At 42.3% G+C, this 26,942-nt stretch overlaps 2 protein-coding genes across 2 annotated transcripts in view; both read right to left on the bottom strand.

Annotated features, from left to right (window-relative positions):
- The window catches only part of LOC101328740 (uncharacterized), a 46,610-nt gene that overhangs the window by 1,096 nt on the left and 18,572 nt on the right, over positions 1–26,942 (bottom strand). The window contains exon 5 of the mRNA XM_033845578.2: positions 16,267–16,353. The gene's annotated coding sequence lies outside the window, so the exon portion shown is untranslated. The remainder of the gene's footprint in view (positions 1–16,266; positions 16,354–26,942) is intronic.
- Positions 752–22,905, bottom strand: LOC109548669 (uncharacterized). The gene is made up of 4 exons (XM_073796697.1): positions 22,861–22,905; positions 16,267–16,353; positions 11,006–11,132; positions 752–5,223 (listed from the first exon to the last, which is right to left on the bottom strand). Exons 2-4 carry the CDS (start codon positions 16,279–16,281, stop codon positions 3,620–3,622), a joined length of 1,746 nt encoding a protein of 581 aa, XP_073652798.1. The 5' UTR covers positions 16,282–16,353; positions 22,861–22,905; the 3' UTR covers positions 752–3,619.

The raw sequence follows: 26,942 nt of genomic DNA, 5'->3' as shown, positions 1-26,942 counted from the left end.
ACAAGAGAGATTTCATGTCACCATTTTGCCATTCCAGTTTTTTCACTGAACTAAAGCCCTGAAGTAAGTTTTTCTTCATATTTATAATGCACCTACTTTGTACCTGTCATTGCCTTATGGGCATTATCATGTCACAGAAGTCCCAAAACAACCCACTGATTTACATATCCCATGCTATAAAACAGGAGAAATATATGTGACAGAAAAAATTATCACTAAAGAAACAATTCAAAACATTTTTTATTACAGTAGAACACAACGTAACACATTGTGTACCAGCATAATTTGAAACTCAAATTTTAATAGCATTTAGAAAATTGCTCTTTGAGTAAACTGCTTAGTTATATTATCTAATAAACATTTCCAAACATTAATTTTATTAAACTAAGGTAAAAATATCTCTGACAAGTTATCCAAATAGGATTTTACAAGCATTTTCAAGAACCATATTGAACAATGGAATGTATGTGTGCTGCAGAGAAAGGAATGTAAGAAATTATTAGCATGAAGAAAAGTATGGTTTGCCAAGTCAAGAACTCAGGAATTTCAAGAGTAAGCATTCAGTGTTTGTTTTGTTTTCTTTTCTTTTGGGGTGAAGTAGAGAAGAACAGCTTTATTGCTCTGCCAGGCAAAGGGGCCACAGCAAGCTAATGCCCTCAAAACTGTGTTTCCCACCCTGGAGTGGGTAGTGAGTTTTATAGTAATGGTTCAGAGAGGGCGTGATCAGCTCGTGGGCATTCTTTTGATTGGCTGGTGGTGAGGTAAGTGGGAGTCAACATCCTCAACCTTCTCCTTCCCACCAGTCTGGGGTGTACATGCTTGTGGGTAGCACACGGTTAATTTCTCCCACCTGGTGGGGGTTTCAGTATCTGGTCTCTGGACTCACTGAGCCTCAGATTCTTTGTGTCTCAGCGCAGAAGGAATTCAGAGAGGGGTAAAGTGACAGGCAAGAAGTAGACTTATTAATATAGGACACCTGTGAGGGATACAAGTGGGTAGGCGAGGGGGCTCTGCCTCAGTGTTTTATCAGAGTCTGACTCCATTTTTTCTTTTCTTGTCTTTTTTTTGGCTGTACCATGCGGCTTGTGGGATATTAGTTCTCCGACCACGGACTGAACCAGGCCCATGGCAGTGAGAGCTCGGAGTTCTAACCAGCGGACTGCCAGAGAATTCCCCTGACTCCATTTTTTTGATGTTTGACTGTTGACACCTCAGGAAAACCTCTTCTTATTCAGCCTATCTGGACAAACTGATAAAACAGCCTAAGGGCTCCTTCCTTTGAGAGAAACTGGACATTGAAACCGAAAGCTTATCCTCCAACAAGCCTCACCCAGTAATTAAATTTTCCTCTAATGTTAACTGCTCTCCCTTCAATTCCCAAGAATGAGTCTAATTTCTCATTAAACATAGATGCAAACATCACCAATTCACATGCAGTGGAGGAAGTGACCAACTTTTCCAACACATTGTTCCTACCACATAATCAGTCCCTAGCAACCTGTCACTCTCCTCTCTTGGCAAGTCCAGTCCCTTAATGTCCTTACTGCTCTGTTCATGGTCATCTGGTAGAGCATTCTGTCCTATAACGCACAGTGGCCTATCCATGGACCCTGAACATAACAAGCATGATGAGTCAAGGCAGTTTTATATTATTCTCTGCTCCTCCCTGTTGCTAATTCACAACTATTGAATTTGGTAATTCAGGGTCCTTGTTTTTCCAGGGAACACGGATGTGAATGAACCACACCTAATGAAGTTGGCCCCCTTATGTTACTGATTCCTTCCCAGAGACAATCATCAAAGGCCTGTAATGAAGGCATAAGATCAGCAGACTTCAAACTTCAGGTTGAAAGGCATAAATAGTAATGTGGCTTTTTCAATAAAATTCAATTAATAGAATATTTACAGTGAAGATAATTGGCCATTCGCACGTTATTCTTCCTGTCACATACATACCATTTCATAATTTTTAACATACTGTGACCTGTAATGATTCTAAGGTACATAACAATCTCACATTAATCCTGGAGAAACACTTATTCCCAGTATAGATTCTCTGATATGTAGGCTGATTTAAGAATGGCGCAAAAAATTTACCTAACTCATTACATTTGTAAGGATTATCCCTCATATGAGATCTGTGGTGAAACCTCAGGACGCATCGTTTCATCAAATTCTTTCCATGTTCAGTAAATCTCTATAGTTTCCGACCTGTATGGATTTTATCATTACACTGAAGGTGTAGATACCTGATGAAAACTTTTACAACATTCATTACATTTGAAACGTTGCTCTCCAAACTAAATCCTCTGTTTCAGAAACTCCGTCTTTGGGTACAAGCCTTAGCACACATATTAGTTCGTGTGGTTCCTCTCAAAGACACATGCTGAGAAGTCTGGTGAATCGTGCAGCCAGGATAAAGCCTCTGCTCATACATCTTTAGTGTTTCTCTTCAGGGGGCTCTGCACTGTTGCCAAATGCTTGAACTCAAGGTAAAGGTTTTGCCACACTAGTTGCATTAGTAAGGGATAGTTCCAATACCTTCCCATCTTGTGATTTTTGCGTAAAATCCTTACCACACACATCATTATCTGAGTGGTTTCTCTCCAGGATAAATATTCCAATATCTAGTGACAAGTGAGCACTAACTTGCAACTTTGCCACATTTGGTACATCTGTAATGTTCCGTCCAGTATGGATTATCTGATGATTGGCGGGATGTGAGCCCTGAGTAAAGGTTTTGCCCATTCATGGCATTTGTGAGGTAATCTCCAGAATGAATTCTTTGGTGAATGACTTCCTTGTCTAAGGACTGGTCATACTAAACACACCTACCCGATGAAGGCTAAGATGTGAACAGTGAAGCCTAAGACGTGGACAGCTGCTAAAACCCCTGCTTAAAGTTCGTCATCAGTGTGGCTTACCTGACAGTAAGATAAGCTTCTAAGTACACTGACGGATTTTTCACACTCATCACATTTGTCAGGCAGCTTTCCAATATGAAACTTCGGTGCACCTTAAGGTATGAATTTTGACTGAAGACTTTGAGAAATTCAATACATTTCTAGAGTTTCTGTCCAGTACAGATTATGTGATGGTGAGGCTTTGCCACACTCATGACATGTGCATAGCTTCTCTCCACTATGAATCTCCCATGCATTTAAAGTGTCAATTTTGTTTTGTTTTGTTTTTTAAGGATTTTTAAAATATTTATTTATTTATGGCTGCATTGGGTCTTCACTGCCACACGCAGGCTTTTCTCTAGTTGCAGCGAGCGGGGGCTACTGTTCGTTGTGGTGAGCAGGCTTCTCACTGCGGTGGCTTCTCTTGTTGCGGAGCATGGGCTCTAGGTACACAGGCTTTAGTAGTTGTGGCATGCGGGCTCAGTAGTTGTGGCTCACGGGCTTAGTTGCTCTGCAGCACGTAGGATCTTCCCAGACCAGGGATCGAACCTGTGTCTCCTGCATCGGCAGGCAGATTCTTAACCACTGTGCCACCAGGGAAGCCCAAAGTGTCAATTTTGAGTGAAGACCTTCCCACATATATCACGTTAATATGATTCCCCCTTTGTATTTATTACCTGATATGTAGTGAGAGTTGAGATCTAAGTAAAGGTTTTTCAACAGTTTTTATCTTTGTAAGGTTTCGCTTTTGTATGAACACTCTGATGCTTTGCAAGGTATGCTTTTCGACTAAAGCAGCTGCCACACTCGTCACATTTGTAAGGCTTCTCTCCAGTATGAATTCTCTGATGAATTACGAGATTTGAATTCCGATTGAAGACCTTGCCACACTCACTACATTTGTAAGGTTTCTCTCCAGTATGAACTCTCCGGTGAATTGCAAGGTATGAATTATAACTAAAGACTCTGCCACATATATCACATTTACATAATTTCTGTCCTGTATGGATTATCTGATGTCTCCTGAGGTTTGAGCTGTGATTAAAGATTTTGCCACAGTCTTTACATTGGTAAGGTTTCTCCCCAGTATGAATTCTCCGATGAACTGAAAGGTATGAATTTTGACCGAAGACTTTGCCACATACATCACATTTATATGGCTTATCTCCTGAATGGATGATTTGATGTTGTATGAGGTGTGAGCCAAAATAAAAGGTTCTGCCACACTCATTACATTTGTAGTGTTTCTCTCCAGTATGAATTATCTGATGACTGACAAGGGTTGATCTAATACTAAATACCTTACCACACTCATTACATTTGTAAGGTTTCTCTCCAGTATGAATTCTCTGATGACTTGCAAGGTTTCCTTTTTGACTAAAAGCCTTGCCGCACTCATTACATTTGTAAGGTTTCTCTCCAGTATGAATTCTGCGATGTTTTGCAAGGTATGAATTCTGACTAAAGACCTTGCCACATTCATTACATTTGTATGGTTTCTCTCCAGTATGAATTCTCTGATGAACTGCAAGGTATGAACTTTGACTAAACACTTTTTCACATACATCACATTTATATAAGTTCTCTTTTGTATGGATTATCTGATGTCCAGTGAGCTGCAAGGCATGATTAAGGGTTTTGCCACACTCGTTATATTTGTAAGATTTCTCTTCAGTATGAATTGTTCGATGAATTGCAAGGTCTGAATTTCGACTAAAGACTTTGCAACATACATCACAATTAAGTATTTTCTCTTTTGTATGGATCAACTGATGCTGAGTGAGATTTAAGCCCTGATGAAAGGTTTTGCCACACTGATTACATTTGTAAGGGCTTTCCACGCATGCACTCTGGTCTTGTGTCAGTACTGAAGGATGTATAAAATCATCCTCATATGAATTAGAAATGGTGGTTTGGACAGTAGGAGAAGTTCCTTGAAGTGGTGAAAATGAGGCACTAATGCTGATACTCTTGTCAGCTTGATTAAATTCATCAATTTTCTCTTCACTTTTGAACATATGCAGTTCATCCTGAAAGCTTAATGCCAGCCTGTTTTCAAGAGGCTTGATTCCTGCAACACTTCTACCATGTCGATCTCTCTTATCAGCCAGCTTTTGGTTATGGTTTACAGGCATTCCTTTATCATTTCTTTCCTCATCTCTTGGCTGAGACTCAAAGTCATGTACATTTTCCTGGATTTCCCTGAGGTAAAAAGGCTTGATTTTTTCATGTCTTCCCAATATCAGTGTTTGGAATACTTCTGCTCTATCAGTGTTTGCATTTAGTTGTAATTTCTTGATCACATGTACGTGAGAGATATCTACAAGATATAAAGAACCGTAAGTACCCTATTCATCCCAATTCATAAGTAAATAGTTCATGTTAAATACATGATATTACACCAAAATTAGTACTTACACAAAACAGAGTTATGAAAATTCCCAATCATGATATTAAAACCTTTACAAACACAAAAGGAATGATTCTTTACTAAAGATAAAGTGATCGAGGTAATTCCACTTAAATTTTGGGTACCCATTTTTCAAACAACCTATGATAAAAACAATCACATTGAGAAAACTTCTGTTAGCTATCAAAGAAAGTGTATTTTTCAACCATGACACCAAAGCATATACCAATTAGCAGTAAACATACTGGTGCCTTGTAACTGAGGAGAAAAGAATATTATACTATACATATATTGTGCATACTTGTTAAATAGAAATGAATGCTAAAAAGACAGACAGTAAATAATTGTAACAGTAAATAATGCAAAACTAACTTATTCAATGTATAATCTCAAGGAGTGGCGGTTTCCAATTGGGAAACAAATATAGCATAGAGAAAATGGTGAATATGATAAAACAGTATTTTAAAAAACAAAATGTTCTTCTAAAAACGTGCTGTAAATCTATGTACCCAGGAAGAAGCATAAAACATTCTGAAAGACCACCTTCTGTATATCACAATTAAATATCAGTAAATGAAATATTCTCCAGTTATATTAACAGCCATTAAATAGAACAACTCCCTACCTGTTCAGTGCCCTAAAATATCCAGTTCGTTGGCTCCAAAATATACGTAATGAAGAGAGAGCAATTTTTAAATTTATTTAACTAGGTTCATACAACAAATTGCAAAAGAAGGGCATACAATATATAAGGCAAAAAAAGGGACATCATAATAAACATGCCAGAATATTAATATATCTTTTTTATACAAAAGCCACTTTTGATTCATTAATATAAAAACAATGCACTATTTCTGGGAATTCCCTGGCAGTCCAGTGGTTAGAATTCAGCACTTTCACTGCCATGGGCCCGGTTCCATTCCTGGTTGAGAAACTAAGGTCCCGCAAGCAGCGTGGTATGGCCAAAAACACAAACAAACAAACAAACAAAAAAACCCAAAAAATCCCCACTATTTCAAGCCGTCCAACATTACTAGTTTCTTTCGAAAGGCTTGAGGAAAGTTATCAGAAGCTTTTAAGTAAGGAAAGTGGAATCAGGTTTCTGTGCATGACCCCAACTGACGCAGAAAGCAGTGAGAACCATGATGTGGACCTTGACCAACAGACTGAGACAACATACTCTTAAGCATGACCACCCACCCAACAGCAGCAGAGGACAGATTACAAAATACAACAACAAACATCAGGAGTTGAGAAAGAAAACTTCAAGGGAGATGCAAGAAGTGAGCTGGATAACTACAAAGCGTATTCAGCCACCCCTCCTGGAAATGGTTTCTGAGTCATCACAGCTACACAGAAAATGATTTAGGTTGTGTCATGAGACAGTTGTTCGATATATAAAGAGGCATTATTTTTACAGTGTGAGTGATGTGGAAGGTGGAGGGATGGGTGAAGGAGTGCTGCAGAAATTGGGAAGTTCAGGAGAATAACTTAACAATAACAATGGAAATAGGAAATAACAATCTTTCCATCCACATCAAGGTACCATGGAAATAGGAAATAACAATCTTTCCATCACATCAAGGTACCATGTAAGGAAAGGTCAGGACTGAGAAAGGGCCTGAGTGGAGCACAGAGTTTTTTAACTATGGGAGTTATCCTATGAGTATGGGAAGAACTGAAAGAGATTTAAACACTGTAGAAATAAACTAACTTTAAATCTATTACACTATTTGCTATGCAAGGTATCAAATTCCAACAGCTGTATTTCCATGCACATATTCAATAAAAACATACACAATATTCAAGGAGATGGTGCAATAATGTTCTTAGCAGAAAGCGGAAGAAAAAACCAGGAGAAGACCAGCAGAAGGAGACGGATCAGTCTATTCTGTACACACACGTGCAGAACAAAGTAATCAGATCAACACTACTGTAAAGTAGGGAGATCCTGATTTCAGAATGAAGATCTCCTGGCTGGGTGAGCAGGGTTTGTATGGGGAAACAAAGATAGCAGAAAGCGTTTGAGAAAGCCTGAGCAATTTCAGGATAGGATCACAATAGTTAAGTAAGCAAAGAAAGCGAAAAGTGTTACTAACTAAAATATAGATTACATAACATAATTTGGTATATAAAATGTTTATGTTAACACTCCTTGTTATTAAACATGACTGTTCTTTTAGCTGGCCTCTCTAAATACTGAAAATCATATCATTAAATTTCTTAACACAAACTCTGCAAAGAAAAACAAAACCATGAGGAGTGATGTCAACAGAACAGTAAACCACAGGCACTCATTACAGCCATGAGGAAGCCAAGTTAAAAACAATAAACAAAAAAGAATTTGGGAAAACTCTACAAACCAGTAAAAAAACAGTGGGAGCACCCAGGCAATTGCCTATCCTGAAAACACTAAACCAAAAAATGTAGGAAAGTTCATGACAATCCCCTGGCCTGTGACTCCCCACCTCCTTCTTACATTGCATTGAGATTGAACTGGAAGAAGCCTCCCAATTACCAGAGGTGTCCTCATGCGGAAATGCTAAAAACATGATAAAAACACTCAGTAAACCAGAAATAGAAAAAAATGACCTCAACATAGTAAAGGACATGTATTAAAAGTCCACAGGTAACATCATACTCAATGGGGAATGACTTAAAGCTTTTCCTCTAAGATCAAGAAAAAGACAAGGACAGTTACACTCAGTATTTCTAAAAAAAAATGACTGGAATTCCTAGCAAGTACATGTAGGTAGCAGAAAAAGACATAAAAACAATTCCAATAGCAAAAAGAAGCAAAACTATCTCTTTTGACAAATGAAATGATCTAATAAGTAAAAAACCCTGGGGAAATCCCTGGTGGTCCAGTGGTTAGGACTCCATGCTTCCTCTGCTGGGGGCCTGGGTTTGATCCCTGGTGTGGGAACTAATATCCCACAAGCCGTGCAGCACGGCAAAAAAATAAAAAATAAAAACCCGTGAAGATTCTTAAACAAAAATTTGATAGAAATAATGAACTCAGAAAGATGACAATATATAAAATCGACAAACAATAATCAATACTGTTTCTATACAGTGACAATAAAAAATCAAGAAGGAAATGCAGAAAACAATTCCATTTACAATACCATCGGAAAAATAAAGTACTTGGCAAAACTTTACAGAAGGGAAAGATATATGCACTATAAACTAAAAACACAGCTGAAAAATATTTGAAAAGACACAAATTAATGCAAAGATATCCCAAGTTCATGGATTAGAAATATTGTCAGTATGTAAACACTACCCTAAGTGATCAACAGATTCAACACAATCCCTAATAAAATCCCAATAGTGTGTCTCGAAGAAACACATAAATCCATCCTAAGATTCAAATGCAATCTCAAAAGACACTCAATAGCAAAACCAAGGTTGAAGAGAATGAAGTTGGAGGTTTCACCATCATTTCAAAATTCTTAGAAACCTAAACTAACCAAAGCAGTATGGTCCTAGCATAAAGACAGAGAGAGACCAGTGGCATACAACAGAGACGTGAGAGATAAACTCTTGTGTATGTGGTCAAGTGATGTTCCGCAGGAGTATCAGAACCACTCAGTGGGGGAAGGGCAGTCTACTAAACAAAACGAATTATGGTTCAGATTGAAGGTATCACTGCACTTCATAAATTCTCTAATTTAGATGTTTCAAAATTAGCTGTTGATGTAGAAAGAACAGCACACAGGTGACCCCAAAATGGTGTCAACAACAGTTTACACAACAGCCTCACAAATATGAGGATGTGAACTTGGGCAATGTTATCCTGAGGAGAAATTCCTATTCACCGTTTACTGAGGGTGAAAGGGGATGGGCAGAGTACATGTGAACACCACTATCACAGTGCCCTTGAGACAGGCTTTTGTGACACTGCTCAAAACCAGAAAAAAACCTGGAAAGATTTATCAGCCAGGCTCTGGTGATACTTTCTATCTCATATCATAGAATATGCAGACCACTTCACTATAGCTTTAAGTGGTGATTTTCTATATAGCAGGAAAATATTACAATATATGAGGGATAGTATTCTCATTCAAAATTATCTGTCACCCAGTAAACCCACCCTATAGAGAGTCCACCAGAAGTTGCTGATTAACGAAGGGTGGATTATCACACCAAAGGTTCTGGATAAAATTTCAGAGCCCAGTTCTCTGTATTTCATAAACAAGTTTCAGAGGCAAAATCACACAAACTTAGGAGAGTATGAAATCAGGAAGAGAATACATTCCCAGACTAGGTAGAGCAGTACAGGAGTGAAAAAAATATGAGATATGTGTGTCAGGTATCATAGAACCTTCAGATGGAACAATGTGCTCTAGCCACAGATGCCAAACTAAGAGGCTGAAAGATACATATATGCTCCTCAGTAGGACTGGGGATCAAAGAGATGATCTCCCTGTCCACTGTCCTTAGTTTTCCTAAGTAATAATTACAGAAGATAGAACGCACCTCCCTGTTACACACAAGCCTGAAGAATGTGGCCAAAGCAGAACAGAAGAAATGCAGGAGGGATCTAAACAGGGAGACAGGGCTTGAGACAGCTCCATGCAGGTTCTGAGATGCCACATGGAATCAAAGAGCAGCCAGTGTCTCCCAACTTCTGATGAGGTCTCCTAAAAACATCAAATGGGGATGGAACCGGGAAAGGTTCAGGGATTGGAGTCTGCAGGCGTCAGCTCTTATCTCTGTGGACTGAGAACTGAGCATCCAATGGAATGAAGTCGAGAAGGAGAGATGAGCGGGCAAGAGGCCCCTTTGAAAAAGTCCACCTCATGCTCTGCTAATTCAAGCAACAAGAGCTCACAGAAACCAGATGGCAGAGTGTTGCAGATCATGATAAAGACCTTGCCTTTGTCTCTGGTGGAGCTGCAGCACCACTGGAGGGTGAAAGAATACATTTTACACGTGGAAGGACAAGAGGGATAAGTTACGGAGAAGAAAAATTTCCTCTGAGAGTTCAAATAATAAGTAAATTTTTGTATTCCCATAGAACTCTCTGATGAGGGGAAAGACTCCAAACACTATTAATAATGAGGCTTCCCCTCGGGGCTTCTGAGATCTGACCTGTGTTCACACTTTGATACATCCCCAAAGGTATTCAGATCAGTCTTCACAGCCCAGGGCTCTTTCTCTTGTTACAAAGTGGGTAAAATATTCAGATAAGAAACAGAAATTCCTCCACATAAGAGGAAGGAAACATTATTTGCTGTGGCTTTTCCAGAATCCTGGTCTCTTGCTCAACTGAGAACTGAGGTGACTACAGATGGAAACAGAAAAATATTTCAAAAAACTGACCTGCTCTTTACCTCCTGAATACACAGGGAACAGTATAATGTGCAGAAACGTAGCTCTTTTCCTAAAACTCCTAAATCAAAAGCACAGGGGTAGGAAACAGGAAAATGGGTATATTAAAAGTTTCCCATTGAGCTTTATATATATGTAAGCTCTAGAACAACTCCTGATGTATCATGAAGTGGGCAGGCCATCAGAGGAAAAGGTAGATTTAAACTCCTGAGGCTGCATCCTGAAGCTTTCCATGTCTGAATCAACAAGGATTTCAGATCAGTCAAGCAAAACAGGGGCTCCCAGGAGGCACACAATGGAAAATGCAAAGATACATAAGGGCAGATCCCAATTTCTGGAGGGAAGTTATCCTCACCCAGGGAGACCAGGTTCCTGTAGGTCTCCAACATCACGTCCCTGTACAAGGCCCTCTGAGCAGGGTCCAGGCATTCCCACTCCTCCTGAGAGAATTCTATGGCCACATCCTTGAAGGTCAACTGTGCCTGAAATGAAAACACATTTCACCAAGGGGCCATGAGGAGAGTCCTTATTTTCACACAAAATGAGAAGAGGTGAAAAGATCAAGTTTAAGTATGTATTCTGACAGATCCATATAAAAAGATATCTGGGGAAATTATGGGTCTCTAATTTTAATTTCTTATGCTTTTTCATAGAGATTATGATAACCTGTAATCAATGTGTATTTTTCATTTTTGTGGACAATACATGAAATACATATAAATAAAATTCAACAATGAGTTCTCTATCCAGAAGTGTTAGATTATGCCTTACACACTGAGTGCTATTCAAAATCTAGATGAACTACACTATGAGTGGTGGCTTTAGAGATGACTAAGTCCACAGTGCTTTAAAAAAGAAAATCAAAATCTTAAATTACAATGACGATAATAACAGCAATGACTAAAGGTGTTTGAATACTTCACAGATGCTAAGCATTACTCTAAATGCTTTATAGATATGAACTTTTTTATCAACGTTGTAGCTCAGTAGAGAAAGATCTGTTCCCATCCTGCAGAGGAGAAAACTGTCAGAGACATTTGGAGAAACTCAACTTAGTTCGAGCTAAGAAATGATACAGCAAGCACCTGAATTAAGGTGGATGCGCTCTTCAACTGAAGATAAAGAAGCAAAAACTGAAGTAACAGAAGAGCTTTGGAAGCACACGGCCAGAGGATTCTCCCAGAAAACTTGAAAGAAGTTGAACAACATGAAAGGCATTAAAAGGTCATTATAGATGTAGGCACGTGTGCGCGACAGACACACATACACACACACACACAACATGTTAGTAATCTTACTAGTAACTGAACCATTAACAGGATAGTGTAGGAAAAATTCAAGGCCATGTAATATATTTATGATATAATTTCAACTGCAATAAAATACAGTACACAGTTATAAAATTCTGATGTCTTTTATCAAAACCATGGACTTGCACATCCATGAACTCATGGACACACAGGTAAATGCACAAATAACTGAAACGAGAGAAGTTGTCTCTGGATAGATTATTGCATGATTTTTTTCATCATCATTTTTATTTATGTGAATTTCAGCATCTTTGGAACAATGAAAATGTATCAACTGTATTAAATGGTACTAACATGAAAAAAATAGGATCCTTTAACTGCAATCTCTATTGAATACCCATATATAAATACAATTTAAACCACAATATTGACATAGTAGGTATTAACAAATGCAAAGCAGAGTTTATTTCTGTATTCCACACATAAAACACTGACTCAAAATCAGAAAAGTTATTACTATTATACATTAATTTAAGAGACTAAGAAAAAAATTATCACAATAGTAAAGTTAAAAACTACTAAGAGAGGGCTTCCCTGGTGGCGCAGTGGTTGGGAGTCGGCCTGCCGATGCGAGGGACACGGGTTCGTGCCCCGGCCCGGGAGGATCCCGCATGCTGCGGAGCAGCCGGGCTCGTGGGCTATAGCCGCTGGGCCTGCGCGTCCGGAGCCTGTGCTCCGCAATGGGAGAGGCCACAACAGTGAGAGGCCCGCATACCGGAAAAAAAAAAAAAAAAAAAAAAAGCTACTCGGAGAATTAAATATCATGACTAAAAAGAATATGGAAAAAAGTATATTGTGGGCTTCCCTGGTGGCGCAGTGGTTGAGAATCCGCCTGCCAATGCAGGGGACATGGGTTCATGCCCCAGTCCGGGAAGATCCCACATGCCGTGGAGCGGCTAGGCCCGTGAGCCATGGCCGCTGAGCCTGTGCGTCCGGAGCCTGTGCTCCGCAGGGGGAGAGGCCACAAGAGTGAGAGGCCCACATACTGCAAAAAAAAAAAAAAAAAAAATTATATTGTAATTAAGGAAGAATATTTCACCAAACAGCATGATTAGAAGGAAACTTGATGCATTCCCTCTGAAGTTACAGTGGAGTGAAGGGGGCTGGCCAGGGCACCTGCCTTTCACAATGTACAGTGTGCCTGAGCAAGAGCCATTAGAGGCGGTAACAGGAGGAAAACAGAGGGCAAGAGACACAAAGAGAGTGTGCCAGAGAGTTGGAACTGTGAACATTCACAGATCTAAGGACACAGAAATCTAAGAACAGAGAAAGGATGTGAAAAGATAGTCCATCCTAAAGAGAACAGGGGTGACTATATTACATCAGAAAAAATAAAGACAAAAACTGACACAAGAGACAAAGAATATTATATAATGATAAAACAGTCCATTCACCAGGAAGATATAACAATTATAAATATATATACATCTAACATTAGAGCTTGCCCAAATATGAAGGAAACAACAGAAAGAGACAACAGCAAAATGTCAGTATGAGACTTCAATACTGTAGTTTTATCTTCACATGGAAACAACTTAAAAGGAAACAGAGAACTTGAACTACACTAAATAACAATTGTACCTAAAAGACATGTACAGAACACTCCACCCAACACCAAAAAACATCCTTCTCAAGCAAACATGAAACATTCTCCATAACAGACCACAAAACACATCTTAGGCCACAAAACAAATCTTAACAAATTTAAGGAGACTGAGATCTAAAAAGTATCTTCTCTAACCACAATGAAATGAAACTTGAAATAACAAACAGAGGGAAAACAGGAAAACCCCCAAAATGTACAAATTAAACAGCTGATTCTTAAAGAAGCAATGGGCCGGGCTTCCCTTGTGGCTCAGTGGTTAAGAATCCACCTGCCAATACAGGGGACACAGGTTCGAGCCCTGGTCCACGAAGATCCCACATGCTGCGGAGCAAATAAGCCTGTGCACCACAACTACAGAGCCCCAGCACCACAACTACTGAAGCCCGCGTGCGTAGAGCCCGTGCTCCACAACAAGAGAAATCACCACAATGAGAAGCCCGCGCACCGCAACAAAGAGTAGCCCCTGCTCACCACAACTAGAGAAAGCCCACACGCAGCAATGAAGACCCAACACAGCCAAAAGTAAAATAAATAAATTTATTTTTTAAAAAAAGAAGCAATGGGTTAAAGAAGAAATCACAAGGAAATTGTAAAAATATCTGAATGAAAATAAAAACACAACATACCAAAATTTATAACAGGCAGTCAAAACCATGGTAAAAGGGAAGTCTACAATGCTAAATGCTTACAACAAAAAAGGGGAAAGATGCAAACCCTGTACTGCTGTTCAAGAATGTACGGAGAGCCATTAGACAAGAAAAAGAAATCAAAGTTATACAAATTGAAAAAGAAGTAAAATTACCTTTTTCTCTAGGTGACAAGGTTTTACATGTGCAAACCAAAAAGGCTCCATGAGAAGACTACCACTTCAAGACACAACTTCAAGGACTTCCCGGTTGGTCCAGTGGTAAAGAATCCACCTTCCAAGGCAAGGGAGTTGGGTTCAATCCCTGGTCAGGGAACTAAGATCCCATATACCACAGAACAACTAAGCCCACGCGCCTCAACGAGAGAGCCCGCGTGCCGCAAACAACAGAGCCCACGCACTCTGGAACCCGTGTGCCACAACTAGAGAGAGAGAAAAAAAAACCCCGCACGCCACAACTAGAGAGAGAAGCCCATGCACCTCAACGAAAGACACTGCACGCCACAACAAAAGATGCCGCACGCCTCAATGAAGATCCCGAGTGCCACAACACCTGATGCAGCCAAAAAAAAAAAAAAGAAAAAACAACTTTGGAAAAATTGCAGCAGGGAATTCCCCAGCAGTCCGGTGGTTAAGACTCTGTGCTTTCACTGCCATGGACCTGGGTTCAAAACCTGGTGGGGGAACTAAGATCCCACAAACCGCAAGACATGGCCAGAAAGGAAAAAAATATCAGCACACAAAAATCAGTTGCCTTGGTATACACAATATACACAATGAACAAATTCAAAAGGAAGTTAGAAAACAATACTGTTTACTATAGCATCAAGAGACAGACTAGGAAAAAATTACCCAAGGAGGTGAAAGACTTGCACACTGAAAACTACTAAATGTTGCTAAAAGGAATCCAAGGACATACAAATAAGTAAAAAGACACCCTGTACTCATGAATTGGAAGAATTAATATTCTTAAAATGACTTTATTACTGAAAGTGTTCTACAGATTCAATGGAATCCCTGTCAAAATTTCGAAGGCAATTTTTGCAGTTAAAAAATAAATCATACTAAAATTCATAGGGAATCTCAAAGGATGCCCAACAGCCAAAATACTCTTGAAAAAGAAGATGGACATCATTTTCAGATTTCAAAACATATTACAAAGTAATCAGGATGATGTGGTACTGGTATAAGCACAGATACAAAACCCAGTGGATACCAGAAATAATCCAGTGAATATATATAAAATGTACAGCCAAGGGTGCAAAGACTACACAAAGGGGAAAGGACAGTCTCAATAACAAATGATGCTGAGCAACTACATACATCCCAGCAAAAGAATGAAGATCGAACCTTACTTACTTGCATCAAAGGTAAAAAACTTCTGTATCACAGGATACAATCCACAGAGTAAAAAGACAACCTCTGTGGAATGCAGGTGATGAAAGTGATTTAAAGAATTTCCCACTGTCAGAGATTTAGGTTGATTTCATAGTTCAAACTCAAGAATGGACTAAAACATTCCCTGGTGATCCAATGGTTAGCGCTTGGTACATTCACTGCAGTGAGCCCGGGTTCAATCCCTGGTCGGGGAACTAAGTTCCCACAAGCCTTGGTGGGGCATGGCAAAAAAAAAAAAAAAAAAAGTTAAAAAGACAGAACAAATTACCTCTTACTGGTCTGTTTTCCAGATTTTACGAGATACTGTGCACATTAATGTCCAGCTTCTTTATCCTGCTTGACAGACAGCAGACAGTGCATCCTGATGGGGCCCTAAGCAATCCCTGCTGTCCAGTATCACTGACACCATGTCTCCAATCCATGGGTGTGAAGCCCTGCCCAGGACTACACCCAGCGGAGCCTCTTCAGAAGTTCCAGGTCACTAGGTCATGGGGAAATGGGATCTAAGTGGAGATGACAGGCCCTGAGGGAAGGACCCAAGTGAGTGTGAATGTACAGGTGTCAGGCAGGATAGTTCAGAGTCAGAGATTAGCGAGTCCAAAGAAGGGCATTTCAGGAAGGACAGACAGAAGAAACAACTGAGAATATGACTTTACCTGAGAAAGAGCCATTCCAAACTCCTTTTCTTTCCTCTCCCTCCTCTTCTGGGCTTCTTCCTCAGACAAGAGTCTTTAGAGGTCGATCTTGAAAGTGGAAAACAAGCTGTTTAATGCTTAGAATCAACACACCCCCTTCCTGAGTCACCACCACACACACAGGGAAGCCCTCAGCATGGGGAACAGACGGTCCTCTGCTGCCCACTGTCCCAGGAGGGGCTCAGGACAGTAACTCCCACACAGAGACCTACACAGGAGTTTCCCCACCCTTTCTTCAGATCAGGCTCCCCTCCTGGTGAGGCCCTCACGTACCCAGCAGCAGCGGGCACCTCAGCGGGACCCGACGATCCCCTGCAGGTCACAGACCAGCCCTGATCCATCCCCACGCAGAGCACAGCCCTCACCCTCAGCCCGGATCTCAGCCCTCAGGAACGGGGGGACCCAGAGTCACGATGCTCAGTGAGGGATCCGGATTGGAACATCCTGGGGCACCTCAAATATTGTTGAGGTTGGACCCCCACACTGACAGTATGAAGAGGAATCCCTGGTCAGAGGGTACAAAACATGTCTGTACAAAATTCCTCATCGATCTAAGGAGACGCCTGGGTTGAGCAGCGCTCACAGGAGGCAGGCCCAGCACAGCCCCCACGTGCTTCTCATTTTCCAGCTTTACTGAGGCCTAACAGATGTATAACAATGGTGTACATATGAGGCATCCAATGTGCTTATTAGACAGATGTATACACTGTGTAATATTCAGAACAGAGTGCTTTACACGTCCATCAACTCACAACGACCATTTTATTTCTGTGCGCTAAGAACACTCAAGTGTTACTCTCTCAGCAAATACCAGATATATAGAAACACAGTACGATTAACGATAGCACGATGAACATTAGATGAACATGTTGCAAATATTTACCTAAATATAATGATTTCATTTCCTTTGGCTATGTAGACAGAGGAACCTCTAAATTGTTTTCCGTAATAGCCATACCATTTACATTCCCACCAATGAAGCACAAGCGTGTGTGTGTGTGTGTGTGTGTGTGTGTGTGTGTGTGTGTGTGTCTGTGTGTGTGTGTGTGTGTGTGTTGAGACAGGGAGAGGACCGTAGAGGAACCAGCACTGGCCTGGCAGCAAGAAAGTAGCGGCTACACCTTCCCAAGAACGTGCCTCTGTATTACTGATCACTGTGGTGTTGCTGGCCCTCTGATTCTTGGAACAATCTCTCCCTACATTAAAGAACTTAACGGCCCCTCTCAGGTTCTGTCCACAGAAACATACCTAGCAAAATCTCCCTAATGAAAACCTTCTGCCATTTGAAGCTTACTACTCATAACTTCCCTTCTGGACTCAAATGAACTTACAAACTTTCATGGGGTCCAACATAGTCTCGACAAAACCCATAATGATCAACTCATCGTGCTAGAAAATACCAGAAAACATGCCAAACTCTAATAAATCATGCCAGAGGGAAAAATACATATGAGACACCCAAGGAACCAATAGATGCAAAATACCATATTTTCATTCACAGTAACCACAGCCCAAACACTGTCATCTTCAAAAACTACACATAAAAGAAAGATGTTTCCAACGATGCACATCCCCCAGTGAGACCCAAACATCCCCCAAGGCAACACTCCAATTCCCCTTTCGTTATGTTTCACAGTGCAACTGAAAATTTCTTTATCTGCGACACAAAATACTAAAAAGTACCAAAGGTAAACAACAAACTGACCTCCATATTAGTCTAAAAACTGCACAACGATTCCTCTCTTTCTCTCTCCCTTTTTTTCTTCTGGAGCAGGAAGGATTTATTACTTGCAGCAAGTAAGGAGAACACCAGAGATCTTTCCCAAAGCAGTATCCCTGCACAATGATTCTTGACCTCCCAGAATACCCAAAACAAGTCACTTGCGGAGTGGATGCTGTAGGGCACCCTCTAGCTCCATTGCCTGAGGACAAGGCACCCATCCTCCTGCACCCAAAAATCCCTGTGGGCTCAGCTCAGGCCACACTTTTTTTAACCACAATGGAGGAAAATGTTTCTCTTTGCCTAAAACCACTGTCTTCATTCCTCCTCATGTATGGCCATGAAATACCAGATTAAACCAATGCATGGAAACCTCAGTGTCAGCAGCTATGTCCCAGGGAACCTGAGCTAAGACACTATGGCACCTCAAACCATGCAATGCACCCACAACTACCCATAAACCCAATTCCAGGTGCTCCAGCCAGAACTGACACATCCCTTGCCAGGAGTTCCACACACCCCTTGAGCCCAAAAGGGACAAATGCATACACCATTCATTGGGCTCATCTTGAAGCCCACACTTGCTGCCCATATCCCTCCTGCAGGCTCTCCTCCAATTTTCCCATTGTTCTCCCTCTCCTCATGAGCAAACAGGGCTAAAGGACAAAAGTACATCTCAGGAAAGCCATCGCAACAGGAATACACACAAGCTGCCACCGAAAGGACACTGGGCATTCAATATGCAGGTCAACAAAGTTGGCCCTCCTGGAAAAACTTAGGAGAAAGTAAGAATGTTACGGAGTCCAGTTACAAAGGACATTTGAATGCAGTGTGGGAGACTCAAAGATAGGTGGTCCCCAGATTTCTTGTCCCCAAGACAGATGGTCCCCAAGTTTCTTCTCTCCTGTTCTCCCAGCTCACAGGCAATTAAAAGATACCCTAACTCTCTGAGGGAAGTCTCCTTCATTCCTCCTTAGGTTCTGGACTTTGGCCCACAGTTACCACAGTGAAATCACTACCCCTGACTCGGAGCAGATGAACTGCTGGAAGGCAAAGCTCCTGTCCAAGGAGGCAACTGGTCCCTGGATGTGCACAGCCCGGAACACCTGGGGGCTACAGTGGAGCAGTGACACAGCACACTAAACATGGGGACACTTCAACATACTACATGAGGACATCAGTTCTGTAGGGATTGTTAGCACTCCCTGCATCTTTTTGCTCTTATTTTGAGTAATTAAGCAGCCATATGGGGTAATAATCAATTAGAGTTGAAATGTCCAGAACAAATGTAGGAACCATCCTCATCACCTACCGTGTTCCCCTGGTCTCCCCTGAGGATTATTCAGCCCAACCCACAGTCCCAGTCACTAAACACATCCCCAGAGGGAGATGCCGCAGCTATCCAGGGAAGAAGAGGAACACTGTGCATCCTTCAATGAACGGAAAAGGAAGAAGACTCCAAATAATCAATGGAGAGGGGCATTTCTGTTGAAGGTGATTGATACAGAGGCAATAAAATGTGACACAGATAGTCAGGAGGAGATGGCGAGCCCTCCCTGAGCCTAGACCTGAAGGGAGACAAAGGGCCTGTGCTATGGTGACTTCAAGGCAAAAGGTAAGAACAGGAACTATGATGTCAGATAGAAATAGTTTTTGTTTGGAAACAGACAAAAGGTGAATGTGCCCAGGGTAGACTGAACCATGAGAACAGGGTCAGCTCCCAGGACGAGGCTGGAGACACTGGCAGGGCCCTGATGACACAGGGCTGAGCAGCCACAGGGAGGAGCTGGGATTTGCCCTGAGGGCAAATAGGAGCCGGTGCAGGTCTGAGTGCCAGAACTGGCATAAACTCTCCTCGGATTTATACTTAATGCAGAGAAATATTTCTGACTACGGTCACTTCTACTCCGAGCCTGTGGGAAGACAGGAACCCATATACAATTCTAAACAAAACTAGACACTCTCTCCAAAAAGAAGACAAACACAGACACACACCCAATTTGGCCAATCACTTCAGGGTCAGTGTTACTCTGACTGAGAGTTACTGGTCTAGTCTCTCATCTCCATGTTACAAGTGGGCGCCCTGAGGCCCAGAAGGGAGACTTTTCTGAGAAAGTCCTGGTTGAGTGAACAGAATCAGGTGTAACTGAATTCTGAAATGAGATCCTGAGGGGTCGGTGGGCAGAGTCTGTCCTTATCGCCTGTCCCATTTAAAACACCATCTTTCAGGTGCCTGATCAAAGGAAACTTCTCTTTCAATGTCTGATCACACTGTCACCAAACAGGTAATTTTTCTTTCCAGAAAAATCACAGTAAAAGAATTTAAAAATAAACAATTGGAAAAGCATAGTTGCTGGTGCATAAAACATTGCAAGCGTTCAGCTTAGAAATAAGATCTGAGCAAACTTCTTCATCATGAATAGAGGAATAAAAGAGGAAAAAGAATATTAGCCTAACTGGTTAAACTAGGTTTTGACTGTTAATATAAAAGATCAATGACATATCTACCAAATACTCATCAAAAGAGTCTAAAATTATTTACTAGTTACCAAAGAACTTTACCAGTATACAAAGATAAACCAGGGGAAGAACTCAGGTGTCAATTATATCTGAATAAATAAAATGAATTTGTGAATTTTTTTAATCTAAAGATCCTGCTGTCAATGTTTTAAAAAAAATTGAGGATTGGGCCTTCCCGGGTGGCGCAGTGGTTAAGAATCCGCCTGCCAATGCAGGGGACACGGGTTCGAGCCCTGGTCTGGGAGGATCCCACATGCCACGGAGCAACTAAGCCCGTGTGCCACAACTACTGAGCCCGCGTGCCACAACTAATGAAGCCCGCGTGCCTTGAGCCTGTGCTCCGCAACAAAGGAAGCCACCGCAATGAGAAGCCCGCGCACCGCAACGAAGAGTAGCCCCTGCTCGCCGCAACTAGAGAGGGCCCACGCGCAGCAGCGAAGACCCAACGCAGCAAAAAACAAACAAATAATAACAAAAAAAAAAATCGAGGATTTATCATATTTAGAAAAGAATCACATGAGTAGAATACATAAGGCCACCAAACTTATTTCACAAGTTAGTAATTATTTGCAGGAAATTAGATATCTAATGCACTAGGATATATGCAAAGTTAAAGGAAAGACATAAATGTAAAGAAACCAAAGAGAAGAAAGTAAGTCCATTACAGAAAAACGAAATTTTTAGTGTTTCTTTAAAGAAGCACCATGTAGTGAAAGTCAGTCATTTCCTGCCCCACTAGTCTCTCCCCTGTCCTCTACCCCACACCAGGAAATGGAAGGGGGTGACCCACAACTGCCTGAGTCAACTCACCGCCCCTTGGCTGAACAGGGATTGCAAAGGGAAGTTTTCTTGTCATACAAACAATTACAAAATGCACAAACCTTACAGTTTTGCAATACAAATCCTCACCTGTATAATTTAAGCAAGCAACATTTCAATTTATTAGAGTCTAAAGCCAGAAGTCAGTATATCATAACTTAATCGTCCAAATCCAATCAACTCATCCCCAACCTGGACCCAGTCTGCCCTCTACCTGCACTACTATGTGTTTCCATTTTATTGTCTATTTCTTTCCCTGTTTCTGTCTCCTTCTTTTTGATCTTATCTACTGCCCTGGTGCTCCTGCTGGCCTATCCATACATTTCTGCCTCTTTCTTCCCCCAACTCTACTCCCTCTCTGCCCGGCCCGTGACACCCCTTCTGTTACTCTCCCTTCCTCCCCACTCTCCGGCACCCCAGGTGGCTGTGCTTCCTTTCTGCTCTCTCTCTTCCTCTGCTCTGCTAGCCACAGAAGTCCTCTGCTTCTCTCCCAGGACCAGGATGCCCTGAAGGCCATGGTTGCACCGTTTATCCTCTCCCAGATTTTCCGTGCAGTGCCTCACCACTGCTGCCCTCCCTACTACCACTGATCCAGGGCCTCTCTCTATGTTGCTCTGCAATCCCTGGAGATCCGGCGTTTTTCTTTACTTCTCGATTTTATTCACCTGCTATTTTCAAGGCTTACTTCGTCTCTTTCATTTCACTGTCTCTTTATAAGCTCCTCAGCCATCCTCTACGTCTCCATCCGCTCTCCCTCATTCTTTCCACCCTGTCAGCTTTTCTATTTCTCTCTCAGTCGCTCTGTCTCTGCTCCTCCAGTTCCCCCATCGCCCACATATTTACAGAGACCGAGACGGAATAACATGCCGCCTACCGGAAGAGTCCATTCTCCAGCGGGGTGGAATTTCAGACGGAAGAACACTGGGTGTCACATGGCTGGCCCAGGTCACTCCCCGCCCCCCCACGCCGGGTGAGGGGAAGGGCTGACTACGAAGGGGAGGCCGGGGGAGCAAAAGGACCGGCCTGAGGAGACGCGAGGACAGAGGCGCTGGGAGGGAGGGAGGGGGTCTCAGGAGAGGGGCGGGCTCTGCAGAACCCCAGGACCGGGGAGGGGACGCGGCCTGTCCGGGAGCGGGGCGGCCGGCGCTGCCCTCCAGGGGCCGAGAGGGCGAGGCTGGGGGGCGCGAATCCACATCGCGGAAGGGGACGTTACAGGCGGCGGGAAGGGACGGAGGCAGTAATGGATTTTAAGCAGGAAAATGTCGCGAATGGAGGTGTCTACCTGGACCGAAGGCAGAAAAGCCAAGGGCACCGGGACCGGCCTCAGAGCGAATTCAAACCCAAAGGTAAACATGCCTGACCTGTAACGGCGACGTCCGGATTTACTGGGAGCGTAGGGGCGGGTGCTGAGATTTACGGTCCTTGGTGACCCCCCCACACTCTGAAGATGGAGAAAGGGGGTCCGCGCGGCACACACACCAGAAAAGAAAACTTACTCTCAGCAGGGTGACCTTCTCTCCGCGCTTTCCGCTTCCGTTATTAACGGCGCGAGCGCGGAGTTAGAAGCAGGGCTTCTGGGGGCGGGGCTTGGGCGGAGCGCTAGCGGCGAGGGGCGGGGCGAGGAGGGAGCCCCTTTCAGTCCAGGGAGCGCAGTTAGGCGGGGCAGGAGGCGGCGAGGGGTAGGTTGGTCCCTGCAGCTTGAAACTGCTTGTTTTAATTTACTGTTTGCTACAGTTTTAAGGCAAAAGCTTACCGTTGCTTGGGCCAGTTATATCGGAAACTAAGATGTTTCCTCCTAACGAGTCGAGAATGGTGTCAATAAAAAGCTGTTTTTGCCAGCAGTTAGCTGGCGTGTCTAAGTGAATTGATAAATGTATATGAGATAAAAGGTTCCAGGTAGGGCTTCCCTGGTGGCTCGGTGGTGAATAATCCGCCTTACAATGCAGGGTACTTGGTTTCAAGCCCTGGTCTGGGTAGATCCCACAGGCCGCAGAGCAACTAAGTCTATGTCCCACAGCTGCTGAGCCTATGCTCTAGAGCCCGCGAGCCACCACTACTGAGCCCATGTGCCGCAACTACTGAAGCCCACGTGCCTAGAGCCTGTGCTCCGCAACAAGAGAAGCCACAGCAACGAGAAGCCACGCACCTCAATGAAGAGTAGCCGCCGCTCCCCGCAACTAGAGAAAGCCCTTGAGCAGTAACAAAGACCCAACGCAGGGCTTCCCTGGTGGCGCAGTGGTTGAGAGTCTGCCTGCCGATGCAGGGGACACAGGTTCATGACCCGGTCCGGGGAAGATTCCACAAGCCGCGGAGCGGCTGGGCCCGTGAGCCATGACCGCTGAGCCTGCGCGTCCAGAGCCTGTGCTCCGCAATGGGAGAGGCCACAACAGTGAGAGGCCCGCATACCGAAAAAAAAAAAAAAAAAAAAAAAAAGACCCAACGCAGCCATAAATTAATTAATTAATAAAAAACACACTTGCTACATTCCGCTTCCTGATGCACACAGAACTCATGGTGCAATATGAATGTTAGAAATACTTGTGAAATACTGTTCAGATGAATTGCCGAGGATATTTTCCACTTGTTTCATGAAAATTAATGTGTGCAGGTATTTATCAGATTATAAATATGAATCATAATTTTTCAAGAGGCTTTTTGAAAGGCTATTAAAAAAGTTAAGTTATAGTAATAAGCATTATATCTCAACTGTTGTAAAATTCCATTTTGTGAATCCTATATGATACATATGCATGATATATATTTATTTATTGAACTATGGTTGATTTACAATATGACATTCACTGCACGTGCACAGCATAGTGATTCAGAATTTTCATAGATTATAAAACTTATTACAAAATAATCGCTATGATTCCCTGTGCTGTGCAATATATTGTTTAAGATATTGCTTATCTATTTTATACAAAGTATTGATAGCTTGGCTCTCTCAATCCCATACTCTTATCTTGCCCCTCCCCTCCTCCCTCGCTTCACAGGTAACCTAGTTTGTTCTCTGTGAGTGTGTCCTGTTTCACTATATACATTCATTTCTTTTCTAGATTCCACATTTAAGTGATATCAAGTAGTATTTGTCTTTCTCTGTCAGACATATTTCACTTAGTATAATATGCTCTAGGTCCACCTATGGTGCTGCAAATGGCAGAATTTCATTCTTCTTTGTGGCTGAGTAATATTTCATTGTAGATACGTATACCACTCTTCTTTAATCCATATTTTTCCTTTTTTTATGACTTAAAAATTTTTTTTATTTATTTTGGGCTGCGTTCAGTCTTCATTGCTGCTCACGGGCTATCTCTAGTTGCCGCGACCGGGGGCTACTCTTCGTTGCGGTGCATGGTCTTCTCATTGCAGTGACTTCTCTTGCTGTGGAGCACACGCTCCAGGTGCACGGGCTTCAGTAATTGTGACACGTGGGCTCAGTAGTTGTGGCTCGGGATCTCTAGAGCGCAGGCTCCGCAGTTGTGGCACACAGGCTTAGTTGCTCTGCGGCATGTGGGATCTTCCCGGACCAGGGATCGAACCCGTGTCCCCTGCATTGGCAGGCGGCTTCTTAACCACTGCACCACCAGGGAAGCCCTAATCCATCTTTTTCTTGATGGACATTTGGGTTGCTCCCATATACTGGCTACTGTAAATAATGCTGCTATGAACATTGGGATGCACGTATCTTTTCAAATTAGTGCTTCCATCATTTTCAGATATATACCGAGGAGTGGAATTCCTGGATCAAATGGTAGTTCTATTTTTAGTTTCCTGAGGAAGCTCATTTTGTGAGTCATATATTTCATTATTATTTTTAAAAACACACTTTGCCCAATTTATCTATTTCATTTGCATTTCTTCCGTTTTACTTCACTGAAATGCCTGGAGGATGCATACATCAAGGGGTTGTTTTAAGATTTGTGTGGCATGTACACAGAGAAATGACAGATGCAATGTACGAATTCTATCACCATGAAGACAGAATCTCCTCACATTTCAAGTTTATTGAGAGAACTGGAATAGTACCAGATAATGAACTAGTCTCACAGTGCATAGCAAGAGACTTATTGCTAATGTGCAGGTGCATCACTGGTATTTTATTTTTATGATTATGATTATTATTTTTTTTTTAGCCAGGCTGTATGGTATGTAGGATCTTAGTTCCCAAGCCAGGAATTGAACCCACGTCCCTTGCATTGGAAGCATGGAGTCTTAACCACTGGACTGCCAGGGAAGTCCCTAACACTGGCATTTTGGAAACACGGTCTGTTAATTTTACCTTAAAAATGTCTCTCTCACAGAAACAGACTCATAGAGATAGAAAATAGACTTGTGGTTGCCAAGGGGGGGTCGAGAGGGAGAGGGATGGACTGGGAGTTTGGGGTTAGCAGATGCAAACTATTATATGTAGAATGGATAAACAACAAGGTCCTACTGTATAGCCCAGGGAACTATATTCAATATCCTGTGAGAAACCACAATGGGAAAGAATACTTAAAAAAAGACGGTCTATATGTGTATAACTGAGTCACTCTGCTGTACAGCAGAGATTGACACAACTTTGTAAATCAACTATACTTCAATTAAAAAAATAAGGTATCTCGGGGTTTCCCTGGTGGCACAGTGGTTGAGAGTCCGCCTGCCGATGCAGGGGACACGGGTTCGTGCCCTGGTCCAGGAAGATCCCACATGCCGCGGAGCGGCTGGGCCCGTGAGCCATGGCCGCTGAGCCTGCGCGTCCAGAGCCTGTGCTCCGCAACGGTGGAGGCCACAACAGTGAGAGGCCCGCGTACCGCAAAAAAAAAAAAAGTATCTCTCCAGTTCCTCCCCTTCTTGCCATTGTTCCTATAATCATGTCTTCCTTCCACTGGTACAATGGAAACTGGAACTCCTCTCTCCAACACCTTGTAGGCCATGGTTAGTAAATCGGAACAATTTTCTGAATTCAACATGGAGATATTAGCTTGTTTCTTTTGTTGTATAATTTGCATACAATAAAATATACAGTTTTCACGTTCACCATACAGTGGGATTTAGTATGTTTGCAATGCTGTCCAACAATGTTTTCATCATTCGTCATCACCTCTTAAAAAAACCCTGTATGTGTTAATAGTTACTCAGCACTCTACCCTGAGCCACAAGCAAATATTTAGCTACTTTCCATCTCTACAGATATGACTATTCCGGGCATTCTATATAAATTAAGTCACACAATATATGGCCATCTCCCTTCTTGTACTTGGCATAATGCTTTCAAGGGTCATCCATGATTAACCTTTATCAGTGCTTCGTAACTTTTATTTCTGATGAGAAACATTCCAGTTTGTTTAAACATTCATCATTTAATGGAGTTTTGGGTTCTTTCCACATTTTGGCTATTATTTTAAAAATGCTTCAGGCTTCCCTGGTGGCACAGTGGTTAAGAAACCGCCTGCCAATGCAGGGGACACGAGTTCGAGCCCTGGTCTGGGAAGAGCCCACATGCCCAGAGCAACTAAGCCCCTGTGCCACAACTACTGAGCCTGTGCTCTAGAGCCCATGAGCCACAACTACTGAAGCCCCCAGGCCTAGAGCC

The sequence above is a fragment of the Tursiops truncatus genome, chromosome 19 (assembly GCF_011762595.2).
Source record: "Tursiops truncatus isolate mTurTru1 chromosome 19, mTurTru1.mat.Y, whole genome shotgun sequence".
NCBI lineage: Eukaryota > Metazoa > Chordata > Mammalia > Artiodactyla > Delphinidae > Tursiops > Tursiops truncatus.
Note: the sequence above shows the minus strand (reverse complement) of the source record. Positions and strands in the feature narration are given on the sequence as shown.

Coding starts and splice junctions, on each gene's coding strand:
- LOC109548669 (XM_073796697.1), bottom strand. Junction 5,224..11,005: donor CAGGAACCTGGTCTCCCTGG/GTGAGGATAACT, acceptor TATATCTTGTAG/ATATCTCTCACGTACATGTG.